This window comes from Acipenser ruthenus, chromosome 18 (genome assembly GCF_902713425.1).
Source record: "Acipenser ruthenus chromosome 18, fAciRut3.2 maternal haplotype, whole genome shotgun sequence".
NCBI classification, from domain to species: Eukaryota; Metazoa; Chordata; class Actinopteri; order Acipenseriformes; family Acipenseridae; genus Acipenser; species Acipenser ruthenus.
The window spans coordinates 8,890,829-8,904,036 of record NC_081206.1 but is presented as its reverse complement, the minus strand read 5'-3'; the positions used below and the strand labels follow the sequence as shown (position 1 = coordinate 8,904,036).

General features: G+C 37.3%; 1 protein-coding gene across 1 annotated transcript in view; it reads left to right on the top strand.

Moving 5' to 3' along the window:
- LOC117404296 (teashirt homolog 2) overlaps positions 1–12,260 on the top strand; it is a 53,644-nt gene extending 41,384 nt beyond the window's left edge. Inside the window, exon 2 of the mRNA XM_034007160.3 lies at positions 9,176–12,260. Within this exon, the coding sequence (XP_033863051.3) occupies positions 9,176–12,219 (3,044 nt within the window). The 3' untranslated portion in view covers positions 12,220–12,260. The remainder of the gene's footprint in view (positions 1–9,175) is intronic.
- The last annotated feature ends 948 nt before the right edge of the window (positions 12,261–13,208 follow it).

Here is a 13,208-nt window from a genome sequence, read left to right as displayed (position 1 = left end):
GTATCACATTACAAAGTATCGCAATACAAAGTATCACATTGTAAAATATCACATTGTAAAGTATCACATTTTAAAATATCACATTGTAAAGTATCACATTGTAAAGTATCACATTGTAAAACATCACATTGTAAAGTATCACATTGTAAAATATCACATTACAGAATCAGAACAACAACAAACACATATAGATAAACCCAAGCTAATTGTCGGCCAATGGAGCAAGATAATGATCTTTATATGTAGATGTCTAGCTTCCAAATCAGCATTACAGTTTTTTTTCATAACAGTAACCCAATAAAAAGCATTTTATTTAGGGACTTGTAAGTAGTAACATTGTTTCTCATTTGTTTTATAATTGTGTTTTTCTTCTTTCAGGAATGAATGTGCTAATACCAATTTGGAGTAAAAGGTTTGAGAAGGTGGCCCAATATGTTTGCAGTGTGCAAGCTGCCAAGGCTGTGTTTGATTTGCAGGGTTTATACAATTCAGCTCTCTGATTAGATTGTTCGAAGATTGAGTTTTCCAAGCTTTCCTTACAGTTCGGATGTAATTGACTACAGTGTTTGTTTTGTTTCTATTCTCTCTATATTAAACCATTTTCTGAGTTTAGTAGCACCGAATGCACCTACTATATATAATATACCACTTCTTGTGTGTCCTTCAGTGAAACAGTGGCCTTCTCCTAATGCTAGCAACATGAACGCAACGTGGCGTTTTGCATCTTAAACGCAGTATAAATCCAGGAGATGAAAATGTCACAAAGCAGGTTCATTCTGTGAAGAGGTTTTGATTGCCGTTTGCGTGTAATTGATCGCTTCAAGGACAGGAGGAAATCTAGAAATGTCATAACAATCCTGGTTAGTCTGATACCATTGCCGGGCAATCAATGGGAAGCAAAAAGATATTGATTTGTTCTCCTGAGAGCTGTAGCTTGAGACAAGTATTGTAAGCAGAGCACAGTGGCACATGTCAAACAGTGGCAGTCCTGGGTTCAGCCATTTCTAAAGGTGGAGTGTAATACGGTGTTGTTATTTTATCTTAGAGGAGTGTTAACCAAGGCTATAAAATCAATTTTCTTTACTTGTGTTCGTGACATTATCACTGTCCCTGATAGCTGTGTGCTGAAGCTCTTATTGTTCTTCTTTTGCAAAAGAAAGTCTAAATGTGATCACTTCAAGTGTCTAGGGGTCAATTTGCATGCTTGTGGCCAAAGGTCCTCACTGTTGTGTAGTCCGGGTATTACAAAGCTATGTAGTGCTTCTTGAACATCTTCTTATCCCAGTTCATGTTAAAGGAAGAAAAGCCAACAACAAAAAGGTATTGATCATAATTACTAGGAGAGCAGTAATAATGTTGCTGGTGCCAGTATGAGGTTTGATTTTAAGGCGCTGAGGGATAATTCACTAGCCTGTCTCCTACTGGAGGAGTGTGTTCCAGTCAGATTGTAAGTGAAATAAGATTGTTGGTCTCACTTTTGCTTGGTCCTCAGTGTACATTAGTTCACACATCACCACTGTCTCAGTCTCTGCTTGAGAGAGTGCACTGGTCAGGAGGTAACGTTCTAATGCCTCCTGCTGGCACTCTGCCTGACTGTAGCCAGCGCTATTGTCCCTCCGCTTTCAGGAGCAAAAAAAAAGCCACACGCTCTGCTAGCAACGATTCATACTGGCACAGAAACTGCTCTGTTTTAATGATCCCAGCCAACTTGAAATTATCCCCCCTAGACCTGTAACCACCATGTTTTATATTAAATAAAATAAATCATTCTTGTGCAAAAGCAGTTTGGTGATCCACTGTTTATATCATTTTCTGTGGTTTAGAGGTGCATTGGCATGTTCTGCTAAATAGGAGCACACAATGATTACTATGCTTAAAATCTTTAAATACTATGGTTAAAATGTTGGTTAAAAACTTTTTGAACATGCTTATGCGTTTACATCTGAATGCCATTTCTACTAAGAGCATAGCCTCATAGTATTGTATTGGTACTATCATTTTCAAGAAAAACATGTTTTCAGTGTTTTCTATCTTAAGTCAGAACTGATTTTTGTTGTAGTCCACTGACACCGTCTTTTCCAGCCAGAGTTATGGGACCAGATAATTAGCATTGATCACCATGACACTTCTGTCTAGTCAAGGATTTAGATTGTCTAGACCTTTTTTTGTCAGGCCCACCCTAAAATCCTTTCCAACAGAAAACCACAAAGCTACTGATCGTGTGAATAGGCCTGCCTGGAACAGGTGGCCTGCAATCTGTATCGCTTAAACACGTACAGCAGTTGCACATGTCTCTTCTGCTTAGCTTGAAGATGTACATGCTTTGCTGGTTGGTGGAGTACATATCATTTTGTCAACAGCCCATATTAAAATATTTTTACTATGGTTTCTAAAATAGCAAAAACACCAGACATGTATAACTCTACTGCTGTAAATTGTAGGTGCATGTCTGTTTGGTTCACATTGTAGCAACAAGCAGGTTTCAGTTGGGGGGGGGGGGGGGCAGCTCCTACAGCTAAAACTTAATTTGGATAATGTAAATTAACAGGACTGTCAACAGTGCCTGCTTTCTGATAAAAACCAAACCATGCATAAATAGACAGTGGAATTATGTGTTAGTTTAGTATTTTAGAAGTTAACATGATTGTTTTGTAGGGAATGGAAACGTCACCACCCCCAGACTTTTTTAAATACATTGTATCTGCTGTTAAGGTTTGTGTAATAGAAGCTGTACTGGGTAAAACTGCACACATGGTTTCTTTGAAATGATATTTGGTACAGGGGCGGATACAGTGTCAAATCTGAATCACTTGCCACTGCAGAGGCCTTTTCATATACTGTCTCATTTATCCAGTGTTGATTTTTTTAAGATTAAACAATAAAAACAGGACTGCTAGGATTCTGTGTGGAATAAATGTGGTATCGGTTGTTTCAGATTAATGTTCTAAACATTTCAAGTGAATGATGTACAATAGACACCTCTGGTTTCTGACCTTTGCATATCTCTATGTAAAGATATCAATTTGTAGTGACTGAGATTGGAGGTTTTATCAGATTTTATGACATGTTTTGGAGTTCCAGGCAACTTTGTTTATCCTGTTTATAGATTATAGATAGAACAATATTTTAAAATATTATATTGAATTAGTTCAATATTTTTTCAGGTTTTACGTATCCTTAAATTAAAGGCTTAAAAAAAAAAAAAAAAGAATTTTCATTTTTATGAGGCCTGCATCATGGCTCTTCATTCTGTATGATTTTATCTCAATAGTTTTTTGTTTTTTTTTCATTAACACTTTATTTAAAATATCTATGATTAGTAATTTATTAAGCATGAATCAAGCATGGACAAGGAATGGAATCTGCGCAAATAACTTATCAGAGCTGAAAAGTTAATCAATGACTTTGGGGCCATTTATGAACCCTAACCATGTTACTTATAGATTAATATGCAAAAACTGATAGTAGTTTGCTAATAAGCTGGCAATAATATGTTGATAATTGATCATGTTAATTACCTAATTAACCAACTTCCCAGTAATCTGATGAACTATTCATCCAAAGTAAGTAATTCAAGTTTAATAACTGACTAATAGTGGATATTTATCACCTGGCTGATTCTAGAAAAAAAAAAACATGGCAGAGTTGAAAGGTCATATTGTCATATGATTTAAATTGCAGTGTGGATGGCTGTTTGCGTTTGGTGACAGCTTTTACAATGTTTAGCTGAAGTTCAAAGCCATGACTGCAGATTGCACAGGTGCTATGTTAATATCGTTCACAATATCAGTAATAATCAGAAACCAAAAATATGAAATAATTAGAAAATATATTCGAATTACCCAATCCTTTTTGCAATGTTTCTTTTTAATATTTCATATTTAATATTGTGATACATTGGTTTAGGTTAATTTGGTTCCAAATAAACGTGAAAGAAAACAACTGGACGCTTTGAGAATTAAACTTAGCATCACTTTTTACCTTTAAAACAAGACCTAATTGGTTACACATGTGCCAAAGCGAACCAAACCTAGATAATTGATTTTTGTTTAAAATTGGCCTGAAAATAATAGTTAGGTTGGTTGGTTCACTTTGTCATTTGTGTGGCTTCAGTTTTTAATTTGAAATGTAAGATCAAATGTAAAAAATGCATCCGTTTGTAAAACTGTTATGCATTTCTGGCTTGTAGGAATCCAATTGTCATTCAGTCTCATCTTTCTGGCTTACAATGTGTCTAAAATGTCTGCATGCTCAGTTATATAATTACACAGTCTGTGATTTATAAAATAATCATAATTATCAATCATGCTTTTGTCTAATGCACACCAGTATGCCTCCTCTTCTCAAGGCTATAGGTGCAGTACTTGAGGCTGTGGATAAAGCCCTACTTTCAGGGGCAATGTTTTGTCAGAAAGTCTCTGATCTTGATCCATCATCTACCTGTGCTAGTTGTCAAGTATAAAAGTGTTTATTTCACAAATGCAGTCCTAATTACTAAACTGGGAGCCCTCTTTTAGCAATGTGCTGAGCTTAATCGTTTTTGAATGTTTTACTGAGTTGGTCCCTAGGTTGAATTCTGACACACATTGCTGAGCCCGGTTCACATCGGGATGTAGGTTCAGCAGAACGGTTGTGCGCTTTAAACAGTTGAAGTATTCAGGAATGTAGCTTCATCTCTGCCGTGGCTTGTTGCTTGACTTGATGACATTATTAAAAAATAAATAAATAAATAGCAACCTGGGAGGCAAAATGGTTGAAACTGAATGGGTAACTCTAAATGTCAATGCAAGACCGCTCCCAAAGGGTAACCCTGCAAGTCCAAAATATCTTCTATAATTCGAGTTGTTCATTTTGTGTTAATGGTTAGTTCTTTTTTTTTTTAGTAACCTAATGCAACCAATGTACACATTTAACTAATAAAAAGGTACAATAATGAAAAAAAAAATCTAATTTGATCTCACTACTGTACACATGTTGTCAGACCCCTTGGCGTTTGCTATAAGGTGAGCTGGACTTTTAGGTTTCTATGTATTAACGAACCATTAAAAAATACAGTAAATTGTTTAATTGTTATCAAGGTAGCTTTTAACAGTTAAACTAAAAATTGCACCATAAAATCAAATGACTCTTATAATTTGCATTTCATATACGTAGACATCGGGAAGCGTTTAAAACAGACATTACGTGTAGGTGTTATGTAGGCTGACTTAATAAAAACGCTACTTCTTGTGCGTTTGATACCTAAAGAATCTCAGTACTAACACAAAAGACATTGGGCTTAATTCTCAGAGCTATTTACTCCAAATCATCATTAGCACATTTTTTTTTCTCAAAGAAAAAACATAATTAACTTTTCTAAAACAAACAATAAACGGTTTGAAAGCAATCCCAAGCCCTCAATGAAATGTCTGAGTTGATTATTTCTGGCTTGGTAACTTTATTGGGTGGGTTTCTAATATCTGAACAAATGGTGCTAATGACAATTGGGAGTACATGGCTTTGAGAATCCGGCTCCTTGGCTCATTACCAGCACATCGGTGTAATTGAATTACCACTGTAGGTGTTGTTTTAGTACGGTACTGCATTCTTTGCTAATAATAACAGGACTGTCAAATTATAATTCCTCAATAGAAGAGAATGCAGGCAGAATCCAGAAGTGTTGAATGTGTTTTAAAGCAGACCTTACAGCCGGCAGGGATGCGTCACTTTATTTTTATCACCAAGTGTGTCCCTCCTCAACACTGCTCTGAAAACATGTGGAGCGCTACAAAATACATTTGAATTGCATACCTATTTGAAGGGATTATTTCAAAATATGTCTTGTGTGCAACAAGGTGTCCAAGCAAGCACCAGCTCTTGTGTATACAGGAGTTTCATAATACATAAAGCAATGGTTTCTGTGGTTATTTTACATTAGCTGCCTACAGTTCTTCTATGTAGTGGTTTGCTTTCCTAAGGCACTTGTTAGATATTGATTTTAAAAAAAATCTTGTTTTGAAGCATCCGAGACCAATACAGTGCATTTTTGGATGGTGTACTGTATCTGGACTTATTTTAGTAATATTTATAGAATGACTAACCTTATTAACTGTTCAATTAATATTAGTCTTGTATTATTTATGACATAGATATCTGTAAATGAATTTACAGATTATTATAAATGAAATGATCCTGATTCTGTTATTTCTTTTTTTCAGATTGTTGGTAGGTAAGCAGGTTTACAATGCTTGCATGCCATTTTAAAATAATGCAGCATCAGGACATTGCGGTGGCGTTACAGTATGCAGCTGCTGATGTGGTACTAATTCATTATTCTATGAAGATTCATCATCCTGTACATTTACATGCACTGTATACTGCATACTGCATGATTTATTTTCCAAAAGGGGGCCAGTACGTCACAATCACTAGCCAGCGGCCTTTCACCTATTTCTACTTCTATGGATGGAATCTCATTTTAAATACCATGAAACAGGACTCATGCACCACTGACTGTTTTTGTGGTAATGCCAGCCAGTTTTACCATAAATAAATAATTTAATTCAATCATAATATGTAATTACGTGTGGGATAAACAGAAGTGGTTCTACCGCAAAAAAAAATATCTGAGTTAGGGGTATCCACCGAGAAACATTGCGGTCAATTTTGATGCTCTAAACAGCATCAGATTTTAATACCGTGTGACGGGGTACATCGCCCTTGTGTGTATTTTGTATTATTTTGTATTGTCTATTGTTGTTTTATGATGTAAATGTGTATGTATTGGTGCAGGGGGGTGTGGTGTTATTAGTGTTTAAAATGTATGTTTGGTGTGCATGGGTGTTTTAGGTTGACACAAGTACTTTTCCTGCCAAATCAGTTCACGTGCAGAATGTGACTGAGCTCGATTGAATGATTAACAAGCAATCAAGCTCAGGCACAGCTGTATAAAAGAGCGGATCAGCCACTCATCAGGTGGTTGAGTGTACGGAGAGGAGGTACGTAAAAGAGACAAGTAAGATTGATAAGAATATAACTAAGCAATTGCTACTCGTGCTGGAGTTAGACCAGCACAATACTTGTTTTGGTTCGCTGTTTTGATTATTGTCTGTTTATTTTGGCCATCGTGCCGTTTGTTTTACAAAGTGTTTGTTTTGTCTGTTTAAAAGTTTGATTTGTTTATGTAATAAACACGCAGCAGCGCTTCATATCTCACAGTAAGGTGTCTCTTCCTGGTCTGAAGTCACCACAAGCCATCCTTGTGACATACCGCCACCCTAAAACCAGACTTTCTGCTGACTTTATAACATTCGATCTTGGAGGGAAACACAGAACAATTAATGCAGAGTGACAGTTTTAAGATCCGCCACGATTTAGATCATGAAAATGAACCCCATTTTGCATCTTTTATATGATTTGTCTTTTTCTACTATACTTACTATCCATGTACTTCAGTGTGAGAGGCATCCATTCTGTGCTATCACTCACAAGTTCTGATTTGCTGTAAACATGTCTAGACAAAAGAAAAACCTTTGACTTGGTAGTCATTTCATTACCTCCTGAGGGACATGAATTCTGCTGAAGCTATCCAGCATGTAGGCGTACTAAGCACACTAGTTTATTGTTCAAGGTCCAGATAGTGTTTTAATGTTGTCATGTCTAGTATGTTTTTACATATTGTATTTGACTGTGTGTTTCATTCCTAATAGGAACGTGTTGGAAATATGAGCTTATAAAATATATATTTTTTTTATTACAAAATCACCTTTTGGGGAATAAAAATGTGACCCCTTTTTATTTTCTCTTAAAGCTATAACAGAACTTTCAATGTAATATTTAGACTTGCTATTTGACTGTGGTGTACAGGATTGTATCCCAGGCAGCTATGAAGGAAATACAAGGAGTATCATCGTTTCAAGTAGGACAGGAAGCTTGTGGAGCTACAGCTAAAACTACCTTTGAGGAAGATTTTCTTTTCCAGTAAAGTACACCAAAGGCTTAACTGTGAAAAATGTAGTTCACTAACAGACATCAAAGGATTGCAGTTTAGTATACAATTAAACACGATTGAAGGACATTGTTAACCATGAATAAGATATTGATGTCCTCTGACATCACCTAAACCCGGCATGCAACATTGAAAGCATCTTAATAAGATACAGAAAGAGCCTGTAGGTTTTAGTAATACTCCATATATTGGAATATATTACTTTTTGTAATTCTTTTTCTATATTTTTGTATTAGAATTGGCTGTGTTTGTAATGGTAGTGCTCATGAAAGGTACACCAGATAAATGTTTCTCTCAGAAGTCTCGACCCTGATCTAACTCCCCATGCCATTCTGTCACGCTCCACTTTCAGCTGTGTCATATTGTGTGGTGGGTGTAATTTCCTTTAAAATATATATGAGGACCAATATGGAACTGTAAATGTAAACTGTAAACCACTGAGAGTTTTTCAAGTGCTATTGTGGACTATATTGTTGGATTTTTTAAAACCCTGATTCAGTGTGCATCATTAGTTGAAGTACAAAACAAGACTCTAATTGACACTTGCTGGCTAATAGTACAATTGAATAATTTAATTGTAATTTTGGGCTTGTTCATTTTGAAGGATTTATAGGTGAAGATTGTAACTGTGATAGAAATCCATAAATCTTGACTGAAGTGCTGACTGATAATCTGTGATACTGTACTAACTGAATGTCGAAATATACTGCTTACTATTAAACAAGTGAATATGTTCATAGTTCGGTGATAATTCGGGTCTTTGGTCCTGGGATTTCAATAAGAGAAATATTTTCTTAGAGCGTTTGCATGAAACTAAGTGAACTGGAGTTCTATACATTAACCAGGATAATAATTATTTATGAATTCAGCCCTTTAAGATGTTATTAGTTATTCCACCATGTATGATGTATAAAAAACATATTAAATTACATTAAGTAGACCATGATAAGGGTCTAATCTAGTTCTGTAAAGCTGTCAAATTAATATGATTTCCTGCGGTAGCCTGTATATATTTCAAAATTTAAAACCGTGGTTATGCCATTATAAACGTGATATATATATATATATATATATATATATATATATATATATATATATATATATATATATATATATATAAATAAGCAAGTACAATATTTCTTCCACACTGCCAGACAATCAGTAACCATTGCATCTTCTCTCTTCCAGTGTACATGCCTGATGATGACCTCAATGTTGGGGAATCGGCTGAAGGAGATGAAGAGGAGAATGATGGCTCACCAGAAGAGGAGTGCCACGAAAGCAACAAAGCCAGTTCTGAGGACCAGGAAGACAAGGAAGCCGATAATAAAAGCAGCTACAGCTACTTGAACTCTCCAGCCAGTGCTCTGTCCAATCAGGAAGCAGAGTTAGAATCGCGCCTCAGTGACAACAGCGACAGACTGGTCGACTTCAAAAGCACCTCTTCCTCTGAAGACCACAATAAGAAGGATGAAAATGGTAACTCTAAACTGAAGGACAATATGCAAAACAGTCTGGAAAAAATGAGAGCCGCCTACGCCAACTTCCTGTCAGACTCTTATTGGACCGGTCTTGGGTTAGATCTTAAAGCGACCAATAACCTGGGCAGGGCCAGCTGCGACAGCACCAATGGAAGCAGCAAGAGTGAGTTTGATTGGCACCAAGATGCCCTATCAAAAACTCTGCAACAGACTCTGTCTCCCAAACCTGTTTCTAAACCAAACCTTTTTAGTTCCGTCCACTTGTATAGACAAAACAGCAAACCCTGTGGGACCGTGTTTACAGGGGCTAGCCGCTTCAGGTGCAAGGAATGCAGCGCAGCGTATGACACCTTGGTGGAGCTTACAGTGCACATGAATAAGAGCGGACATTACCAAGACAACAACCATGACAGACATAAGAATGCCTCAACGTCCTACTCAAAGACGAGGAAACGAAACTTGCAGGACATGGAAGGAAAGGAGGATGCCATGAAGGTCCTCAAGTGCATGTTCTGTGGTCATTCCTTTGAGTCCCTTCAAGATTTAAGTGTTCACATGATTAAAACTAAACATTACCAGAAAGTGCCTTTGAAAGAACCCATTCCGGTTCTTGCATCGAAAATAGTCCCTCCAGCCAAGAAGCGTGCTTATGAAGCCAACAGGCCTTGCTCTCCGGATTCCACAACAGGGATTTCAGGGTATACTGATTCACAGAAAACATCTGGCTTCAACGCCTTGCATAACAACCGCTATGGTTACCAGAATGGAGCAAGCTACACCTGGCAGTTTGAGACCTGCAAGTCTCAGATCCTGAAGTGTATGGAGTGTGGAAGTTCTCACGACACTCTTCAGCAGCTTACGACTCATATGATGGTGACGGGACACTTTATCAAGGTTACAAATTCAGCGTCAAAGAAGGGGAAACAGTTAGCTCTTGACCCTTTAGCTATAGAAAAGATGCAATCTTTAGCTGAGCCGCCCACCAGTGAAACTCAGCCCCCTTTGGATGTGAGCCAAGAATCTCCAAATATCGCAGCATTGGCTGAACCAGACATAAAGAAAGAAAGAGCAGATAAGCCAGGCGGAAATGTATTAGAAGAGATGGACTCGAAAAATAGTAAGCACGAAGATGATGTTGAAAAACCAGGAGATGCTACTTTTAAGTATCCTTACCTGCGTGAGGAAGACCTAGAGCATGGCTCAGGAGGAGGAGGCGATATCTTAAAGTCTTTGGCCAACACAGTAGCATCAGCTATCAATAAGGCTCAAACTGGGACACCCAGCTGGAGCGCATACCCCAGCATTCATGCTGCATATCAGCTCTCGGGGGTGATCAGAAACTCCACACACTCAGCTTGTCAACCTCTTCAAGTGAAGCAGAACTTCAACAGGTTGAGGGCAATTGCCCCAAAGGGGAAGTTTTTTCAGACAACCAAGGGAAATGATTCTCATTCTGCTCCGTCGAACAATGCACACATCAAAAAGGAACAGAGTAATGCGACTGAGGGAAAGGACACTCAAAATACTGCGCTAGGTGGGACTGAAGACAATGACATCCAGCAGGATTCTCCTGTTGCTTCAAAAACAGAACCAGCTTATGGGAGAGAAAGCAGTGAAATTAAAGACATCTTCAAACCCGACCTCTCGGAGAATGACAAGAAAACGTCAACCCCTCTTGCCAGTAATGGCTGCAGTAATCCCTGTGCTCTCGTAAATGACTCCTCAGAGGTTCTTAGTGTCAACCCCCTAAGTGCTCTGCAGTCGGTTTTGAACAATCACTTAGGGAAAGCCAACAAGCCCTCCAGTGCCAGATCAGACTCTACAACAGCCATGCTTTCCAAACTGAACAGGAACTTGATGGAGAAACCAGCCTTGGCACCTGTCCCGCCTAGATCCAGCCGTCTCACCAACTGCTTTCTGTATGAAAACAATGACCAACCGATTGATCTGACTAAATCGAAAAGCAACAAAGCAATGGCATCCTCTTGTGCACAGTCATGCACTCCAGTGCAGAAAAAGCATGCTCTGTCTGACATTGCTGATATGGTCAAGGTTCTTCCAAAAGCCACAACACCAAAACCATCATTGCCTTCAAGGATGCCTTCAGTGAAGCTTGAAATGGACGTCAGACGCTTCGAGGATGTCTCGGCAGAACTCTATTCTGTCCACAAGAGAAAGGGTAGGCAGTCGAACTGGAATCCGCAGCACCTTCTTATCCTGCAGGCCCAGTTTGTTTCAAGTCTCTTTCAGACCTCCGAAGGCAAGTACTTGCTGTCAGACCTAGGCCCTCAGGAACGGATGCATATTTCCAAATTTACTGGACTGTCCATGACCACCATTAGCCACTGGTTGGCTAATGTCAAATATCAGTTGAGGAAAACAGGAGGGACCAAATTCTTGAAGAATATGGACACTGGCCATCCCATCTTCTACTGTAATGACTGTGCGTCTCAGTTTAGGTCCACCTCAGCATTTATCAGCCACTTGGAGTCCCACCTGGGCTTTGAGTTGAAGGACATGGACAATCTGCCCGTAGAGCAGCAGACAAAAGTGGGACCAGAACTGTCCAAGGCCATAGGAGTTAGGCCAACTGAAGCCACAGTTGTGGAAGAGGAGATGGACACTAAGTTTAAATGCAAACTGTGCAGTCGGACATTTGCCAGCAACCATGCAGTAAAACTTCATTTAAGTAAAACACACAGTAAATCACCAGAAAACCATTCACAGTTTGTTGATGTGGATAAGGAATAGCGTTGTCAGTAAGTAGAAGATCCTATTGTAAACATTTCTACTACCTGTTGTTTTATATATATATATATATATATATATATATATATATATATATATATATATATATATATATATATATATATATATATATATATATATATATAATTGTAATTATTATTATTATTATTATTATTATTATTATTATTATTATTATTATTATTATTATTATTATTGCTTTACTTTTCTCAACATTTCTTAACATGTTTTAAGTGGCAGTTTAAACTACTTATAATCACATGGAGTAACATATTTTGTAAGCAGGATCGGGATGTCAACTGTTTCTTGTTTTAAATAAAGATTAATATGTATCCACTGAATGGGTTATCACAAATAAAACCTGATTAAGTCTGGGTGTTTCTGGGTCACAGTATCCAATTATTTTCCTCTGTTATAACCCCTCACCAGTGATGAAATGTATTACTGCTTGAAACATAAAGTGCTGATGTTAGCATGCGATAACATTGGCTTCTACTATTTATTTGTATGATATGCCAATTCTTTTTTTTCCTTTTAAAATGATAAATGGATTTATTGTAATTTAAATCATAAAACCAACATCTGCATAAAAAAAAAAAAAATGTTCTAACCGGTAGAAAGCCCTACTTACTGGCACATTTAGAGTATACTGAAATGTATATTGCTATGTAAAAATGTTGTGTTTTGCAAAAATAAAAAAAAAGCACTTTATTAAATGTTTCATCAGCAGTTTAGATTTAGATGCTGTACATGATCTAACCATTTTAGACTGAGTGGGAATTACTTAATGTGAATACTGTAGTATGGAAATAGTCAACGTTTCATGTTGAATGAACATGCTGAAACAAATGAGATCTGCACCTTTTGTACTGGTACAAATAAAGCGTTAACATTTTTACAATGTGCTCTTATTCCAAGCATGTTTTAATTGCAGTAGATTGGGTTCAGAAACGCCTCTTTTGTTTTTTGTGTTG